The 18,923-nt window shown below is 44.2% G+C and overlaps 4 protein-coding genes across 11 annotated transcripts; 2 read left to right on the top strand and 2 right to left on the bottom strand.

The window, feature by feature from the left end:
- The first annotated feature begins 983 nt into the window (after positions 1 to 983).
- Positions 984 to 12,020, top strand: LOC132207198 (zinc finger protein 239-like). Of its 8 annotated transcripts, none has more exons than XM_059642419.1 (4): positions 984 to 1,103; positions 2,587 to 2,636; positions 8,051 to 8,151; positions 9,656 to 12,020. In XM_059642419.1, the coding sequence occupies exon 4, from the start codon at positions 9,756 to 9,758 to the stop codon at positions 10,224 to 10,226; it is 471 nt and encodes a 156-aa protein (XP_059498402.1). In that variant the 5' UTR covers positions 984 to 1,103; positions 2,587 to 2,636; positions 8,051 to 8,151; positions 9,656 to 9,755; the 3' UTR covers positions 10,227 to 12,020. The 8 variants fall into 8 exon arrangements, with proteins under 8 accessions (XP_059498402.1, XP_059498401.1, XP_059498403.1 ...); XM_059642418.1 differs by having other exon boundaries at positions 8,051 to 8,137; XM_059642421.1 differs by lacking the exon at positions 984 to 1,103 and adding an exon at positions 1,116 to 1,438 and having other exon boundaries at positions 8,051 to 8,137.
- A 2,872-nt stretch (positions 12,021 to 14,892) lies between these two features.
- Positions 14,893 to 15,618, bottom strand: LOC132207150 (histone H2AX-like). The gene is made up of 2 exons (XM_059642325.1): positions 15,575 to 15,618; positions 14,893 to 15,449 (listed from the first exon to the last, which is right to left on the bottom strand). The coding sequence occupies exons 1-2, from the start codon at positions 15,616 to 15,618 to the stop codon at positions 15,158 to 15,160; spliced, it is 336 nt and encodes a 111-aa protein (XP_059498308.1). The 3' UTR covers positions 14,893 to 15,157.
- A 263-nt stretch (positions 15,619 to 15,881) lies between these two features.
- LOC132207151 (histone H4-like) lies at positions 15,882 to 16,193 on the top strand. The gene has a single exon (XM_059642326.1). It carries the CDS (start codon positions 15,882 to 15,884, stop codon positions 16,191 to 16,193), a length of 312 nt encoding a protein of 103 aa, XP_059498309.1.
- A 1,598-nt stretch (positions 16,194 to 17,791) lies between these two features.
- LOC132207203 (late histone H2A.2.2-like) lies at positions 17,792 to 18,384 on the bottom strand. Its single transcript, XM_059642434.1, has one exon. The coding sequence runs from the start codon at positions 18,314 to 18,316 to the stop codon at positions 17,873 to 17,875; it is 444 nt and encodes a 147-aa protein (XP_059498417.1). The 5' UTR covers positions 18,317 to 18,384; the 3' UTR covers positions 17,792 to 17,872.
- Between the last annotated feature and the right edge of the window lie 539 nt (positions 18,385 to 18,923).

Below are 18,923 nucleotides of genomic sequence, written 5' to 3' on the forward strand. Positions count from 1 at the left end.
ATTGGGAGGATCGGTTAGCTCAGCTGGGTGGACAACTGATTTCAGCATCTTGGGCTTTATATCCGCAATTTCTGAGCTTACCATTGCTTTGCAACGTTCCTCTTGCCAGATTCTTGGTGACCTTCTTATTTAAGTGAGCAACCGTAAACTCCAGTTAGAATGTTATGCAATACAAAACGGAGCCAGAGGGAAAACAAAATACTTAAACAAAATAAAGAACTGCAGGTGCTGGAACTCTGAAACAAAAAGCTCATGAATGTTGGACTTTTATCGTTCTCACTGTTTAACTGGTTAAACAGTTCTCCTTTTACCTACAAACTATGTAGGTCATGATGAATTAAGTGACACTGTCATATCTTAATGTAGTAATTGATTTGAGATAAAGTCTGTAAACTTTCCCTTTCAAGTTTCATATAAAAGGAGTTTGCAAATGACATCACTCTCAGTACGGGGTAGAAATTCAGAACACACTTTTTTCCTTTTAATTTTCCCCTCCTGCTGTCCCAAAGTTGTAAATGCTGGCCACACGCACTTCCATTCCTCCTTGGGTTGAAATCCATCTGTCCTGTTTCCTTCCAAAATTCCCGGTTTTCTTCCTACTCCCATCTCTTCTGCTTTTCGCCATCACTGCAGTTCCTATCTGTTCATAGAAAATCAAACAAATGAGAGTTTGAGGCTTGCAACGAATCCTGTGCAATTATACCAGGAACTAATCAGGCCATGCTTGGAATGCACTGAATGTTTATGCGTTTGTTTTGTGAGAAAACAAATTAGAATTGCAAATATGCCCTTTACCCAAAAGTAACATTAGAATTGGAAATCATGCAGTTAATTGAGCCAGTAGAACCCGTCAAATAACATCCTTTAAAGAGAACAGTCAATGGCGGCACAGCTACCCAGAATGCCAAAGAGCAGTAAATGTTCCCTAGTCACAGAACAGGAAAATGTGCGCAGGCGTAGTGCCATGTGTGACTGGACTTTGTGCAGGGTGACAGCGACGGTGGAGCGTTGTTTCAGGCGGCTCCTGGACCGTTAACAAACGGACAGAACGACGGGGCCGCTGCATTCAGCATATGGACGGAAAAGCTTCGTAAAGCTGTTCGGTAAGCTGTAAATCCCAGCACGACCTTCTGATGCTTCCGTTTGTCGCCAATGCCGGAGTTTAAAGTTGAATTCATGGCCGCCATTTCGTTTGATAATGACGGGCGGTAGGGCGCAGGTGCAGCGGCAATGTTTGTTGGGGGAATGCACTTGAGGTGCCGCCATGTTTGTAGGGGGCAACTTTGTTCCTGACTGGAAGGAGTTTACCACCAATTGCTTACAATGAGGATAACTCTGATGCTGCTTGGCCTGCTGTGTTCATCCAGCTCTACACCTTGTTATACCAGTTTATTATCTGAATGGTTATGGATTTGAGAAGGGACACCAGCTTGTGAAGGTAAGCATGTATGCACAGCAGGCGGTGAAGATTGCAGATTGTATGTTAGCCCTCACAGTGAGATGATTTGAATACAGAAGCAAGACTATTGTGCTGGAGTTGCACAGGGTCATTGTGAGACTGAGGGAGCATCCAATAGAAATGTATAAAATTTAGGGCCCTACAAGATAAATGCAGAAACGATGTTCCCAATGACTGGGGAGTCTAGAACCAAGGTTCAAGGTTGAAGGATGCAGCGTAGGACGAAAGACTAAGATGAGCACAAAGATCTTCACCCAGGGAGTGGTGAGCTTGTGGAATTCTCTCCCACGACAAATTGTTGAGGCCAAAACATAGGACTGAAATGTTCAAAGAGAAAGAAGGAACAGGGTACGAAGTTGCATGTTTGGCCATGATCATTTAAATGTTGAAGCTGGAGGAAAGGGCTGAATGGCCTTCTCCTGGTGTTAGTTTCTCTGACTGTATTGATGAGGCATAAAGTAACAGGTGCGAGAACTATTCCCAACATCAACTGGGGTAGTCATAGTGTGAAAGATTTAGAGAAAGTGAAATTCTCAACATGCATCCACGGCAGCTTTTGAAGCCAGTATTAAGAAGATCCTACACGAGAGGGAATGGTACTGGACTGAGTTTTAGGTAATTGAAGCCGAGCAAGGAGTTGAAATATCAGTGAGGGAATCAGTTGTAGACATTGATCATAACTCTGTTAGATTCAAGATTGTCTTGTACTGGACAAGTGGTGAGGTCGTTGTTTCTGACTGGCACAGCCTGAATGGGCTGAAGGGCCTTTTTCTTTGTGTGTGGACCTCTATGATTGTTATAACTTTTGTACTGTTATCAACCCCACCCCACCCCACCCCCCACTCTGTCCTTTATTCACTTTGGAGCAATGCATTTCTTGAATGCTGCATTTCTTGAATGCAGCCTTGCAACTAAAATCCCCGATCCCTCAAACCGTTCTGATGAAGCCACCCGCCCATCCTTCAGAATGTGTGGGTAGTCACTGGTTTGTACAGACCCAGAATGCACTCTGTTTGTTGCTATGATGTCATCACAAACTGACAATTGCACAGTGACATCACCCACTCCCTGGGGATTTCCTCAAATGTGGAATTTTTCTGACTCTGGCATTTCTGATATCTTTACAGGTGCCGGCTCCAGCAGGAGATTTCCAAATTGCAGACGGTGAAATTGTTGAGTGAGTAACTTTGACCATTCTTTTACAATTTTGAGGTTTTCGGTGTGTGCCAGTTATCTGTGGAACGATGCATACCTCTGGGGCTGGTGTAATTCCTTTACTGTGGATCTGAAGCCATGACCATCCATTACTGTGTGTCGCCTCTGTCCTCCCTGATCAGCTCTCTACCAATGTCTAACCTGCTCTGTTTAATGTTTGTGTTTGTTTGCTGAATGTCTGAAGTTTCTGTCATTGCCCATCATCCAAGTGTGCACTTCTGACTTACCAGCTCCATCTTCCCTCGGTACTTTTCACCGTCAGGAATTGTAGAGTCATAGAATCATACAGTTTAGAAGAGGCACTTTGATCCATCAAGTCTGCACCAAAAAAAACCTAATTTACACTGTTCCCACTTTGCAGTACTTGGCCCATTGTTTTATAAGTTGTGATGTTTCAAGTGCTCAGCTAAATACGTTTTTAAAGGTTGTGAAGTTTCCTGTTTCACTTACCCTCCCAGCTGTTGTATTCCAAATACCCACCACCTTCTGAATGAAAAAAACATAAACTTCATCAAATTCCATCAATCTTCTGTCTTTCCCCTTTTAAATGATGTCCTATTGACCCTTCAATTAAACGGGAACAGATGCTTCCTATCCACCCTCTCTATGACCCTCATAACCTTACAGCAACAGGAGTAGGCCATCCGTCCCTGAAGCCTGTTCCATTGTTCAATGCTGATCTGTCACCTAACACTGTAAAAGTACCTTTAGCCCATAGGATTGAGTTACAGTGAGTTATAGAGTAATACAGCAAAGAAACAGGCCCTTCGGTCCCCGTGTTGAAACTGACCACCAAACTTGAAACTACATTAATCCCATTTACCTGCACTTGGTCAATAGACTACTCTGTTCTGGCTTTTTAAGTGTTGATTCAGATGCTTTTTAAATGTTGTGAGAGTACTCGCCTCCATCACCATCTCAGCCCGTGCGTTCCATATTCCTACCGCTCTCTGGGTGAATTCTTTTCTTCCCCTTAGATCTTGTCAAAACTACTTATTGTTCTCCTTAAACCTATGCCCACTGGTCTTAGACATGTCTGCGATGGGGAAAAGGTTGTCATGATCTGCATTGTCTCTAACTCTCAGAATTATGTACACCTGAAACCTCCCAAATGCATGACCACACAGCCCCCTCTGCCCAATTTACCAGTTGATCAATATCAGACTGTAGCTTGAGAGCATCCTCCTCACTATCACCAATGAGACTGCTTTTCCTGTCAGCTGCATGTCTGTCTGATAATGTGGTGACCAGGATTGTATACAGTACTCTAGCTGTGGTCTGACCAAAATTCTGTACAGCTTCAACATAACCTCCCTGCCCTTATACTCCGTGCCTCGACTGATGAAGTTAACGTCGATGTAGAACAATAGAGATGTACAGCATGGAAACAGACACTTTGGTCACACTCTGTCATGCTGTCCAGATATTCTTAATTATTCAAGTCCCATTTGCCAGCATTTGGCCCATATCCCTCTCAACTATTGCTATTCATGTACCCATCCAGATGCCTTTTAATTGTTGTAATTGTACCAGCCTTCACCACTTATTCTAGCAGCTCATTCTGTGCACCTAGCACTCTCTGCATGAACATGTTGCTCCTCAGGTCCCTTTGAAATCAATCCTTGATGGGATGCCTGGTAACTTGCCAAGCTGGACCCAAAATTGGCTCAGTGCTGGGAAACAGAGGGCGATGGTAGAAGGCAGTTTGTGTGACTGGAATGCAGTGTGCAGTGACATCCCACAGGGATCAGTGTGTTTTTGTGATATTTGTACGTGAAGTAGATAAGACTTGAGAGAGATGATGACTAAGTTTGTGAATGACACTAAAATTAGTCAGGTGTTTGACAGTGAGGAGACAGGTGTTGGGTGACTGGAACATATGAACAGATTGGTCAGAAGGCAGAATAGTGGCAGTTGCAGTTTAACCCTGATAAATGGGAGGTGATGCACTTTGGCAGAAGGAACAAGACAAGGGTGTACTCAATGAATGGCAAAACGTTAGGAAGCTCAAACGAGCAAAAGGTTCACATGTGCTTGTCTGCATATTCCTGAGGGTGGCAGGACAGGTCAATTCATGCAGTTAAGAACATATAAGGGATGCTTCCCTTGATTGATCATTGCATAGATTCCAAGAGCAGGGTGTTATGAAGCAGGGGTAGGTCGAACGTTTGGATAATTAACCCAAAACTCAAGCCCCAATCTGTTGTTATGGGAGTAGAGGTTCCTTTCTAATGGTGACCTTAACACACAGGGAAGCTTGCTGTTAGAAGAATGGTTTTAAAAAAAATCCCTGATCCCCACTGTATAAGTCACAAGTAAAAGTAACAATTTATTTATTTAGCCCTAACAATGATGAAATGAACAGAATTACTGACAAACAGAAAAACCTTTGCCCCCACCATCCCCACCCCAACCCAACCCAACCCAACCCAACCCACCCCACCCCACCCCAACCGACCAGGCACAATCTATTCCCTAACTGAACTGAATTCTCCTGGCATGCTGTCCAAATAAACACAAGTCCCACGTATTATAAGCCCAATTAATAAGAATAATAAATTAAAACATAATCTCTCCCAGTTCACATAGAATGTGTCTCTGAAACGCTCTTCTTTCTGTTTGTCTCATGCCATAAACACTCCTATTCCACTGATTCTGCTGTCAGGGATGTTTTCTCAGTGAAGACTCTTGCTGGAAGTGCCGTCGTGAGACCTTTAGTGGATAGGATGGTGCTTTCACACAGAACTTAGTGATTTCTTGTGTGAGCTGGGTGCATGTGAGCTCAAATGGCAGTTAGCTCTCACACCTTTCAGATGGCCATTGGCTCTCTGCCGAATTTCCAGTTGTCCTCTTCCAATTGTCCCTTGATGACCCGTCCATTTTCTTACAATTGCATTGGCTGCTCGGGTTCTGAATTGCTGCTCCCAGCTCATAGCCAAAACATCATAACAAGCCTAAGAATTCCAATTATGCAGCCAATCAGTACATGCTTCCATTTTTGGTACTGCCTGAAATCTGCAACTATTTAGAGACCCATCTTCTGTATAAATCTCCAATCTTAGAAAAGCACTCTATCTTTCTTGTAACTTGCACTCTGTTAACATTAACCGATTCTCTATCCTCAGATACTGCCCGACCTGTTGTGATTTTTCAGCATTTTCTGTTTATTTCAGACTTGCAGCAGCAGCGACAGTATTTTGCTGCTCTTTTGATGATAAGCCCATAAGACAGAGGAGCAGAACCAGAGTCTGCAGAGTCAGTCATGGCTGATACATTTCTCAACCCCATCTAGGCCTTCCTCCCAGAACCAAGTCAAGAAACACACATGGATGAATTAAAAGGCCATTTCTAACAGGGTGGGTGGTGGTCATATTGTGGCCTATTGGTTCCTATTAATTGAGTCACACAAAGTCACTGATTACCATGGAGAAGGAGGCTGCTCTATCCATTGTGCCTGTGCTGGCCTTTCCCCAAAAGCAAATCAGCGATTCCTGTTATTTGCCTTTTTCTTTCCTCTTCAGGGGCTTATTCCAGTTAGCTTTTGTAAGTCTTTGCTGTATCGGATTGAGCTGGAGTGGTGATGGAGGAGAAGTGGCTGAGTTTACCCTGAGTCCTTTCAAAGCCAGCTGGGCCCTACACTTTCCAGCGTGAGGTTGTCAAAGGGAGCTGGACTCTATGGAAGATCGGGTGGCTTAAAAAAAAACACTCCAGACGGTGTATAACAAAAGAAGTGGCTTGGCGAACAAATATTCTGCAGTTGTTGTAGAAACATCGGTGTTAACTTTCCAAAATGCATTAGATTCTGGAAAGTTTCTGTCTCACTGCAAAATAGCAGATAAAACCTCTGTATTGAAGAGGCGAGGAAGGCAGACAACAGGAAACTACAGGCCAGTTAGGGTGACCTGTCATGGAGGGAATGAGAATCAATTATTTGGTGGTATATCACCAGAATATTAATCTGGGGACCTGGGTTCAGATCCTGCCATGGCAGGTGGTAGAACTTGAATAAAACTCTGGCTTTAAGTTGAACGATGGTCAAGAATCCATTGTTGATTTTTAGGAACAAAACATCTGGTTCACTCAGGTCCACTGGGGAAGAAAGCTGCCATCCTGAATGGGTCTGGTTTACGTGTCCAGACCCACAGCAATGTTGACTGTTAACTGCCTTCTGGGCAGTTTATGGATGACAGTGAATGCTGGCCTAGCCAGTGCCGCCCAACACCTCTGCATGAATTTGAAACAAAAACCTGAAGAAATAAAAGTGAACAAAAGGATTTAAATGCATTTAGAAAGGTAAGGACTGATTAGGGAGAGTCAGCATGGCTTTGTGCATGAGTAATCGTGTCTCAGTCTGTCGGTTGTGTTTTTTTTTTGAAAATGTGGCAAAGAAGATTGAAGGCCGGGCGGTAGACATTGTGTATATGGACTTCAGCAAAACACTTGACAAGGTTCTGCATGGTAGACTGGTTAGCAAGGTTAGATCATATGGAATACAGGAAGCACTAGCCAGTTGGAATCAAATATGGATTCAGAGTAGGAAACAGAGGGGTGTGGTGGAGGCTTGTCTTTTGAACTGGAGGCCTGTGACCAGGTGGTGTGCCATAAGAATCAGTTCTGGGTCCACTGCTTTTTGTAATTATCCAAATGATTTGCATGTGACGGTATAGTTCATAGGTTTGCAGATGACACCAACATTGGTGGTGTATGGACAGTGAGGAAGGTGATCTTCACTGAGTAGTTTGGGATTTTGATCAGTGGGCTGAGGAGTGGCAGATGGAGTTCAGACAAATGAGAGGTGTTGCATTTCAACAATGAAAATCAGGGCAGGATTTAGACAGTTAATGGGAGGGCCCATGGGAGTGTAGCCGGACAAGGGGATTAGGGGTGCAGGTGCAAAGTCCCTTGAAAGCGGAGTTGCAGGTGGACAGGGTGGTGAAGAAGGCATTTGGTACGCTCGCCTTCATTTGTCACTGCATTGAGTTATTGGAGTTGGGATGTCATATTGCGACTGTACAGGACATAGTTAGAATACTGTATTCTGTTCAGGTCTCCCTGCTATGGGAAAGAAGTTGTGAATCCTGAAAGTGTTCAGAGATGATTCACAGGGATATTGCCGGTATTGGAGGGTTTGGGCTGTGGGTTGGGGCTGGAAAGGATGGGGCTTTTCTTCCCTGGAGCAGTGGAGGTTGAGTTGTGAGGCTTGCCGCATCAACGGCCGTCCCAGGCAGTGCATTCCAGACTTGCACCACCCTTTAGGTGAAAAATGTTTTCCTCCATTCCCCTGTAAAATTCTTGCCTTTCACTGCAAAATGATGCCCAGTGTTATTCACCCTTCAACTAAGGGAACAATTACTTCTTTGTGTTTCTCCAATTTAGTGGAATTCTTTGAGGAGTGACATGTGCTGTGGATAAAGGGAGCCTGATGATCTCTTGTTCTTGGCTTTCCTGAAGGCATTTCACAAGGTACCATGGAAAAGGTGACTGTTTTGAGTGGGAGCTACTAGTTTAGTGGTACATACCGGCCTGGATACTGGATTGGCTGGATGATAGAAAACCGAGAATATCCATAAATGGGTGTGTTTCAGATTGTCAGAATGTGATGAGTGGGGAGCCACAGGGCTCTGCTGAACCTAAACCTTTTGCAGTTTATATCAGTGACTTGGACGAGGGAAATGAAGTCGTGGTAGGTACACTTTGTGTTGCTACAAAGCTATCAGGAAAGGTGGCTGTGAAGACTTAATTTCCCGACATCAGTTTGCAGCCTTTTTGAATGAATATTTCAGGTGATCTATGATATAACAAAATGTGAAATTGTTTGCTTGAGGGGAAAAATGAGAAAAGAAGACAGGTGCAGAATCTTTTGGGGTTTAGATATCAAGGGGATCTGGTGTGAAATACACAAAAGATTGGGATATAATTAACAAGTGAAGATGAAGGCTCATGGAATGTTCTTGTTTATCACAAGTGAAATCGAATAGAAAAGTAAGGATTTGATAATTCAGTTGTACAAGGAATAAGTGAAACTTCACCTCCATGACTATGTGCCGTTTTGGTCTCATTATTGAAGGAAGGATGTAAATGCGGTGGAGATTCAGTAGACTGATACCTGAATGAGTGGAGATAGTAGGAACTGCAGATGCTGGAGAATCTGAGATATCATGGTGTAGAGCTGGATGAACACAGAAGGCCAAGCAGCATGAGAGGAGCTGGAAGACTGATGAAGGGTCGAGGACTGAAATGTCAGCCTTCCTGCTCCTCTGATGCTGCTTAGCATGCTGTGTCCATTGAGCTCTGCACCTTGTTATCCCTGAATGAGTGGGTTGTCTTCTGAGGATATTTTGGACAGCATGGGGAATGCTCACGTGTTCAGAAGAGTGAGGTGTGACTTGCCTCATGTTTAATATCCTGAATGGGTTTTGACAAGGTGAATGTGGACATATTTTCTCCTCCGGCTAAGTCCAGAATGGGGGAAGACTGCTTTATCATGAGAGGAGTTCTTTATACAAGATTAGTGTGACTTTGGAACCCTCTGCCTCAAAAGACAGTCGAGACTGGATCATTGTGTGGAGCTGGATGAACACAGCAGGCCAAGCAGCATCTTAGGAGCACAAAAGCTGATGTTTCGGGCCTCGACCCTTCATCCAGCTCCACACTTTGTTACCTCGGATTCTCCAGCATCTGCAGTTCCCAGTATCTCCGAGACTGGATCATTGAACATTTTTAAGGCAGAGGTGGGCAGATACTTGTTCAGCCAGGGAATCAAAACTTATTGGGTGTAGCTAGAGATTCAAAACATGATCTTATCGGTCATCATCGTATTGAATGATGGAGCAGGCGGGACGGCCCGATAGTTTATATGTTAGCTGTTGTGTTCATACATTTGACACGGAGCCAAATGCCATACCAGGACAGATGCATGACTTTGTATTTTTATGGGGAGACTCTCACTTCCATTAATTCTGTTCTAAATCAATTCCACAGGATATTGGAAGGAGAGGATTTACAGTCGGGGAAACTGCAACCGATCAGGATTTCAGTGTGGCCCAATTTGGTGTAACCTGAATCTCATTGGGTTTTGAACATGGAAGGAGAATACACTGTTGACAGCGGTCAGAAACTGTACATGTGTGATGTGTGTGCACGAGCATTCAGCCGATCATCTGACCTCTCGAAACATAAACGGAGTCACAAGGAGAAACTGTGGAAATGTGGGGACTGTGGGAATGGATTCAGATCCTCGACTGAACTGGAAATTCATCGGCGCAGTCACACTGGGGAGAAACCATTCTCCTGCTCTGAATGTGGCAAGGGATTCAGTCAGAAATCCCACCTGCTGAGACACCAGCGAGTTCACACTGGGGAGAGACCATTCTCCTGCTCTGAGTGTGGGCAGGGATTCACTAATTCCTCCAACCTGCTGATACACCAGCGAGTTCACACTGGGGAGAGGCCGTTCATCTGCTGTACGTGCGGCAAGGGATTCACTTTGGCTTCCAGCCTCCAGACTCATCAACAAATTCACACTGGGGAGAGGCCATTCACCAGCTCCTAGTGTGGGAGGGGGATTTTTTGACACATCCAGCTTGATGACACGTGGGTGAATTCACACTGATGAGAGAGTGTTTACCTGTTCCCACTGTAGGACAGTGTTGAGTCAGTTCAGATAAATGACTGTACATCAGCAGATTGTCTGTGGAGAAGCTGAGTGAGGGGATTCACTGAATCTGCCACCTTGTGGACAGTTCACACTGGGGAGAGGCTGTTCACTTTCTCTGTGTCAGGGAAGGGATTCATTGAGTTATGGAAACTGCTGAAATGTCAGTGAGATCCTGAGTAACTGCCGTGATGAAGGATGTATAATTTATATAAATTTCAGTTTGGAAGTTGGCTTTTATAATAGTGACACTGAATTTGGTTCATTTTCTGAAAGTTTTCTTTGAAAGAAAAAGTGTGAATCCTTGTGAAACAGTGACCTTCCTCCAGCACTGCTCAGAATGCAAGTGGCTGTGGAGCCCCATGTGGAGTGAATGGGAAATTGTTTAGACTCTTGTTGATTTGCAATGGATGAGCAAACATCAAAGGACATTATCTTGTTTTCAGTTCAGAGTAATCAAGGATTGATTTTTCTTTATAAACCCAGGGTTAGAAGGTATTTTGTTTAGTTTGGAGATAGGACTAAGATCAGAATCAAGTTTAGTCTGTCTACTATAGAGAGCTCAGAATAATTCAGTGGAAACAAAAGAACAAAAAGTTACCTGAGTAGAACTTCTGAGGAGGGTTTGGTTTGAGCTGTGATGGTATTAGAAGCGGAAAATGTTTATTCTCTGAAATTTGAGAGTATTCCTGAAAGAAAATTCCATAGTTCACAGGATGTGTTTGGGCCAAACCAGTTCAGATATAATTTAGAGATTTAATATTTGATGTAATTTCTCTGGATTTAAACCTGTGTAAATAAATACGGGCACACAGTTGCAGCAGGTAATCAGGAAGGCTTGTGGAACAATGGCACTTTAAATCTCCAATTTTCTTGAAATAAAGTTGGGATGTCTTCCTGCAACTGTCCAAGGTGCTGGTGAGACCACATCTCGAATGCTGGGAATAATTTGGCCCCCTTATGGAAGGAAAGGTATTATTTCATTGGAGGTGGTTCAGAGAATGTTCTCCAGGATATTCCTTTGTATGGAGGGACTGTCATGTGAGCAAAGGCTAAACTTTGTGGGAGTCTACTCACTGGAGTTCAGAAGAATGAGAAGTGATGAAACGTATTAAATTAGGCTTGAAAGGGTAAATGTTGAGAGGATTTTTCACTTGCTGGAAGAATCTCTGTCCAAAGTGCATTGTCTCAGAATATAGGGCCACCACCAATTTAAGACAGATGAGGAGGAATTTCTTCTGTGGAGCGTTGGGAGCCTGTGGAACTTGTTGCCACAGAACAGGGAGGCAAAGTCGGGCCTAGTCTAAAATGAAGGCTGATGTAGATTCTTGATGAAGAATTATGGGAAAATCACAGGAAAGCAGCCATGAAGAATGTCAGATCAGCCCTGATTCTGTACAATGGCAGAGCAGGCTCAAGGGACCAAATGGTGCTGTTGAGAAATATTGTTATTGTTGAGGAACATTGTTTTTCTCTCTGTTTTTGTCTTGCGTAATTACAATTTGTCTTTTTTGATTTTGCTGAAGAATCTCTGCAGCGTCACATGACTGACCACCATGTCAACCAAAATAAAAGAGTATCTCACTTGGAGATAGTCAGACACACAATTAAACTGTCACCCAATGTACCAGAAGATGTGGAAATAAAGTGTCATCCGGTATAAAATAATAAATGAAATTCAATTCCACCTGATACTCTAGTTGTTCAATAATTTACCCCATATTTACTCACAGGAGCAAAGACTGTCAGAAGCAGAGTGAAAGTCTCGCTTGCGTACCAGACTAAAGGTGGATATTTACAGAAGAAATCCCTCCCTCTCCCAGAGAGCAACTTTCAAAGTGAATAAAGCTCAAACAGCCCTCCAACTCCATTTTAATTTAATCCCTACTTCCTGTCACGTTTTTCATGTTGTTATTGCCCTGGTCACATCGTGTTTTTGCTGGTGTGAAAAGTCCAGCAGCTGTTTTGGTGTATCTCGGTTCAATTTGAAAGCCTCTCACTGACAGTAGAAAGCCTCATTTACAGCATTCTACCACCAGGCAGAACCCCTGCAGAGAGTTACAAAATTAATTTTAAAAAGAGAAACATATAAAATCTATTTGCAGAACTTGGAGGGAAACAATTTTCTTTTACTTGCTGACAAGGGATGGGACACTTGTTTGCTGGGTGTGAAACTCAGGGTTCGTATTCCACCAGGGTTTGAATCTCCTGCACTAATGGAGTATTAAAAAGGAACTTAAACACACAGAAGTAGCTGAAAAATGACACTCTGGTGTGTAATTTGCCCTTTCTCTGGAGATGCAGGGAAAATGGGATGCATGTGAATGCATCTGAGAATAAGGTGTGCATCGGGTCAGTGATCACTTGTTAATTTATGCAACATTTGTAAAATACACAATGCACATTCCCAGAATAACAATGGTTTAACTGACCTAACCTGGATATGCTTCAAGTATTTATTCAGACAAAGCTTTCCCTGATATAATCTCCCCTATTTAAATGTAACTCTATTCCAGTTGTTGTCAGAATTATGATGGGAGAGCTGAAATGGCCATGTGAGGGACAAATGTATTGATGGTGCAGGGATAAAGTCAGTTTTTGTTTTGAATATCTGACTGTGCACAGGATCCCAGATCATAGCATGAGTTTTGAGATTGCTAAAACTGCTATGGTGTAAACAAGGAAAAGAAACGGAGCCAACTTCAGAAGGATGCAGGGATTCTGATAAAATGGACAACAAACCAATGGGTGGGATGTGAAATGGGTGCAGGGGCAGTGAAAGTTCTGGTTTAATTTACGTTAAACTGAATCTTACGTATGTGAAAAATAAGGCTGGAGTTCTGTCTTTTCAGGGAAGGCATGTTAAGAACTGTTTTATTCATTCTTGCATTTTAGCAAATGTTAGTTTGTTTGGCACAAAAATAGGGGGAGTTGTATGATGGAGAATTCTGTTCCCATAACTTGCTTCTGTGCTTCACACGAATATACAGAAAAGCTTACATGTCAGATCAGCCACTGCATTTACTTGTTTGTCATAGTCATAGCATTTTACAGCTTGGAAACAGGCCCTTTGGTCAACATGGACGAGTTGGTCCAGACCACCTAATTTAATCTAGTCCCATTTACCAGAATTTGACCTTTATCCCTCTAAACCCTTCCTTATTCATATACACTTTCAGATGCTTTTGAAATACAGTAATTGTACCGGCCTCCACAACCTCCTCTGGCAGCTCATTCCAGGCATGCACGATCCTCTGAAAAAGGTTGCATCTTGGTCACTTATTAACCACCTCACACCTTAAAACTGTACCCCCACCAGCCCCAGTTTTTGGATTTTGCCACCCGAGGGAAAAGACCTTGATACTCACCATATCCATCTCCCTCATGATTTTCTAAACCTCTAGAGAAGGTCACTTCAGCTGCCGAGGTTCCAGGGTTGAACGAAACAATAGCCCCAACCTATTCAACCTCTCCGAACAGCTCAAATCCTCAACCCTGGCAACATCCTTGTCAATCTTTTCTGAGCCATTTCTCGTTTCACAACATCCTTTGTGTAGCAGGGAGACCAGAATTACACACAGTATTGCAAGAGTGGCCAAACAGATGTCCTGTCCAGATGCAACATGACCTCCCAACTCCCATACTCCATGCACTGACCAATACAGACAGGCATACCAAATACCTTCTTCACTATCCCATCTACTTACAACTCCACTTTCAAGGAACTATTAATCTGCACTACAACGCCTCTTTGTTCAGGAACATTCCCCATCATGGTGTGCAAGTTCTGACCTGATTTGGCTTTCTGAAAAAAAAGCACCTCACAATTATTTGATGAAAACTCCATCTGCCACTCATTTGAGTTCATTCCACAAATTAACAGTTTCTCCAATTCCATACTAAATTGTTACGACTTTCAAATCTCAATTGTCTAAATATAAAAAAAGAGAATTGCAAATGAAATAAAGCTCCTGGGTGGATTCATTCACTCCCATCTCACCGTTGGGTGCAGGTCTCACATTGACTATTTCCTCGTGATTGTATGTGATATGATACAGTGCCCCCTAGGGAGCATTTCAAACAGTGTAGCATTAAATTGCAAAAGGATATCGAAGCCTGTCATTCACACTCATATTTAGTATCCTATATATAAACCACGGCAATCCACTCGATTAAATTCTACCCATAAGCATTGGTATCAGTCATCCTAGAATGGAATCGCCAGAACCATCGATTAGATGCTCGTTTGTTTTAAATACTCGTTTCAGCTTATTCATCAAAAAAACCAATGTTGAAATAAAACAAATTGAACAATCTCAAATCTTGAAAAATCAAACATTCAACACAAAATACAGCAGTCAACAACTGCTTAAGTGGTAAACGGGCAGCCTCCATTCCCCCTTCAGAGCCACCACAACCTTACATTGAGAACGGAGACCCGAGAAGAGGAAAAACAGCACAGGCGGAAGGGCTACCGTACCACAGATAGTTTTATCTGGTCGAATGCATCATGTCAAGGGATACTGAATTGTTTTACGGCTTCCGGGGTTATTATTTCCCGATTTCTAAACTTGTTGCTATTCCTCTAACAGTGTCAGATCTTTCCAATACAATTACAGGAAACTACCTCATGGATACATTCCGTCCGGGCGGATTATAGCTCAATAACACTAACAATAATGGCAGGGTGAGTATTGTGTTACCAGTCTCCCAGTAATACAGAGGACATTAAAATTAACTCGGCTGTGGTGAGGGTCCAGTTTCTTTCACTGATGTTGTGGGTGGCTCTTAAAAGAGCCTTTGGGTTGTCAGGTTACAGAACGGCCCCTTCACTTTTTAGTGGCGCCCCCAGCGGCGGTTTTCTTGGGCAGCAGCACGGCCTGGATATTAGGCAGCACCCCGCCCTGAGCGATGGTCACCCCTCCCAGCAGCTTGTTGAGCTCCTCGTCGTTGCGCACGGCCAACTGGAGGTGCCTGGGGATGATGCGGGTCTTCTTGTTGTCCCGGGCCGCGTTACCGGCCAGCTCGAGGATTTCAGCCGTCAGGTACTCGAGCACCGCAGCCAGATAGACCGGCGCTCCGGCACCCACACGCTCAGCGTAGTTACCCTTTCTCAGGAGCCTGTGAGCTCAAGCAAACCAGTAATAGAGACAATGGCTCAGCTTCTTTCAATGAAGTTGTGGGTGGCTCTTAGAAGAGCCTTTGGGTTTTGGATGTGTTTTTCTCAGCAGAATGTGGTGTCTCACTTGGAGCTGGTGTTCTTGCTCACCGCCTTTTTGCTATCTTTCATCGTGAAACTTGATTCTGCAGGTTTTCTGCCGGGCCTTGTGTTCACTGCCCTTGTGGAGAAAAGGTTTAGTTCCAGATCCAGTTGGTGGCGGCAGTATTCTGGAGGCGGAGCTGGACATTTCTCTGTCTGTCACTCAGTTTCCTGCCCGGGCCGCCTCTCACTCTCTGTCAGCCCTTTCTCAGTCAGGTCGGGGCGGGCTGTATAAAAAAGGAAGGTGAGGCAGCTCGGGTCTGATTCCGCAGCGATTGGAGTGAAGAAGCGAGATGTCTGGGAGAGGGAAGGGAGGCAAAGGCCTCGGAAAAGGCGGAGGGAAGAGGCACCGCAAAGTGCTCCGTGATAACATCCAGGGCATCACGAAACCAGCTATCCGGCGCCTGGCTCGCCGTGGCGGGGTCAAGCGCATCTCGGGCTTGATCTACGAGGAGACCCGCGGGGTGCTGAAGGTTTTCCTGGAGAATGTGATCAGGGATGCGGTGACCTACACTGAGCACGCCAAGCGCAAGACGGTGACTGCCATGGATGTGGTGTATGCTCTGAAACGCCAGGGCCGCACTCTGTATGGATTCGGCGGCTGAACAAATCGTCCCTTTTCCAGCGAATCCAAAGGCTCTTTTCAGAGCCACCCAAACCCTCCGATTGAGAGCGGAGACCCGAGGATGGGAAAAGGCAGCACATAGGGAGTGGACAGTGTACTGCAGCTGGTTATTTCATTTCGAGATATTTGATTTTGGATCACTCTTTAAAGACAATACATAAAGTTCACGCTCAGCGCTACAGGAGTGAAAACAGGTAGAGCGGAGCATTCACTTTGTTGCTGTCTCCTATAACGAATGTTTTACATTTAAAATATCCCTTCAGTGCAGATAGAGGCTTTTCAGCCGTTCGAGAATACACTGATATTGCTGCTGATTATATCACATTGCGACTAAGATACAGAAGTCGGCTCTGTCATTCGATCATGGCTGATTGGTTTCTCAACCCTGATGTGCCTTCTCCCCTTGACCTTAGACCCTTTTTCTTACGAACACCTCTCTGTCTCGGTAACAATACCAGTATGTGTAGTTAGTTGTTAACACCATGAATAATAATGTGTTCTTCCATGAGTTTTGGGACCCAGAGGCGAATGATACATTTCACAGTATTTGTACTTCATTGACCCTTCCAGGAATGATTTGTTGTTCAGTTTTCACTCTCACAGCCGTGCCGCTGTTTTCGTGCCGTATTCTTTCTATCTGCCTGTTACAGACAGGACTGGCAGCAATTGCAAGTTGTGTGCGGGCTAATTATGGTCTGGGTGTAATTTAAAAAAGTACCGATAAAGTGACATTTTGTATTTTTACCGTCGCATACTGTGCTAGCTTTTAAGATGTTTAAATCGGCGTGTTGTTTAGATTAACCACGGTTTCACGTTCGGTTGATCAGTTTCGCTGGACTGCATCAAACCCCGCGCTTTGCTCCTGCCTGTTTCAGGCAATGATCCAAAGTGCTGGCCGCGCAGACTGCAATCTCTGTTACAAAGAAAATTCTATAACGTATTCGGCACAATACAAGTTGCAGACGAATGGTGTTTTACGTTTTAATATTTATTCATTCTCAGGGTGAAATCAGCGGATTATTTCAAATCGGTTAACTGCAAATGAGTTTGTCAATCAGCCTTCAACAATTATTGCTTTTAAATTTGAAAAGCCCGCCAAAACATACAAAGGATTTATAAGTTTAGGTCACACAATCTCCCTTTTGGCCCGGTCCCCGCTCGTGTTTGTCGGTTGATCCCCTTGGTCGGTACAGAATCGATTTGCCATTTTTCTCCTGTGCAGGTACTCAACGGTGTTGTTCCCTGACGGAACAATGGGGACAGCATTTTGATTGTTTAATGCCGCAGTCCCTTACAGCTAAAACTCCACGTTTACTATTCCAGGGCGACAGCTGTTCTTGTTTTATCTTGACCAGATAAGGCCCTCAGTGACGGTGAGCGGACCCTAAACGTGAACTGTTTTCACTTGCACAAATTTTGCCAGACTGGTGAAGCTTTTCCAGAAATTGAACCAATATAAAAATCTGAGAAAAAAATATTTTTTAAGAAATCTAAAATAAAAAAGGAAAGTTTAATTATCGCAATTTCATTTACACAGTCCCCAGACTTGACAGAAAAGGAAAAATAACCAACCAGCAGTGACAGTCTAACTGCTTTTCATTGATGTTGTGGGTGGCTCTTAAAAGAGCCTTTGGGTTGTCAGGTTACAGAACGGCCCCTTCACTTTTTAGTGGCGCCCGCAGCGGCGGTTTTCTTGGGCAGCAGCACGGCCTGAATATTAGGCAGCACCCCGCCCTGAGCGATGGTCACCCCTCCCAGCAGCTTGTTGAGCTCTTCGTCGTTGCGCACGGCCAGCTGGAGGTGCCTGGGGATGATGCGGGTCTTCTTGTTGTCCCGGGCCGCGTTACCGGCCAGCTCGAGGATTTCAGCCGTCAGGTACTCGAGCACCGCAGCCAGATAGACCGGCGCTCCGGCACCCACACGCTCAGCATAGTTACCCTTTCTCAGGAGCCTGTGAACACGGCCCACCGGGAACTGCAGCCCAGCCCGGGACGACCGAGACTTCGCCTTCGACCGAGCTTTCCCGCCACCGCCCTTTCCTCTCCCAGACATCGCCACAATCTCACAAACACTTTCACAGAGAATTCTGCAATGCGGCCACATCCCGCCCTCTTATACCTTCGGGAGGAATGGGGGTGCGGCCATTGCTGATTGGTCACATTGTTCAGTATCTCCTCATGTCGTTTCAATGCCCAATCAGATATCTGCTTCCCTCACCAATCCGGAGAGGGCCCGGGGAGGAGGCCGGAAAATCCCGGCGCCAAATCATCAACCGCTTTCTTTCAAACTCGAAAAGCCCGCCAATAGTTTCAAAACGGCAAGAAGTTTTACGAAGAAGAATGCGTTCATATTCCAGATAATTTACTTTTAGAATACAACTGTATATTTCATACAATCTCTCTCTGATTCCCAGGCCTAAGTGAATCGATGTGATTATGATTTTGCTTTTTACCCTGATCCTTAAGAATAAACAGATGGCAGAAAAAGAGCCCGGCGTAAGTTACTCTCTGAACAAATTCATTTTATTTCACATCAGCACCCGGATACATTGATAAAAGCATCGCACAGCTATTTCTTTCCCGTTGAGCGCATGACCGTTTTAAACAATATTGACAATCGCGCTCCCTATTGCACGGGATCAACAATATTTCTACTTTTGCGATGCCAGTCCGCCAGCTGTTCTGCTTTCATCTCGGTTCACTTTGAAATT

This window comes from Stegostoma tigrinum, chromosome 44 (genome assembly GCF_030684315.1).
Source record: "Stegostoma tigrinum isolate sSteTig4 chromosome 44, sSteTig4.hap1, whole genome shotgun sequence".
Lineage (NCBI taxonomy): Eukaryota > Metazoa > Chordata > Chondrichthyes > Orectolobiformes > Stegostomatidae > Stegostoma > Stegostoma tigrinum.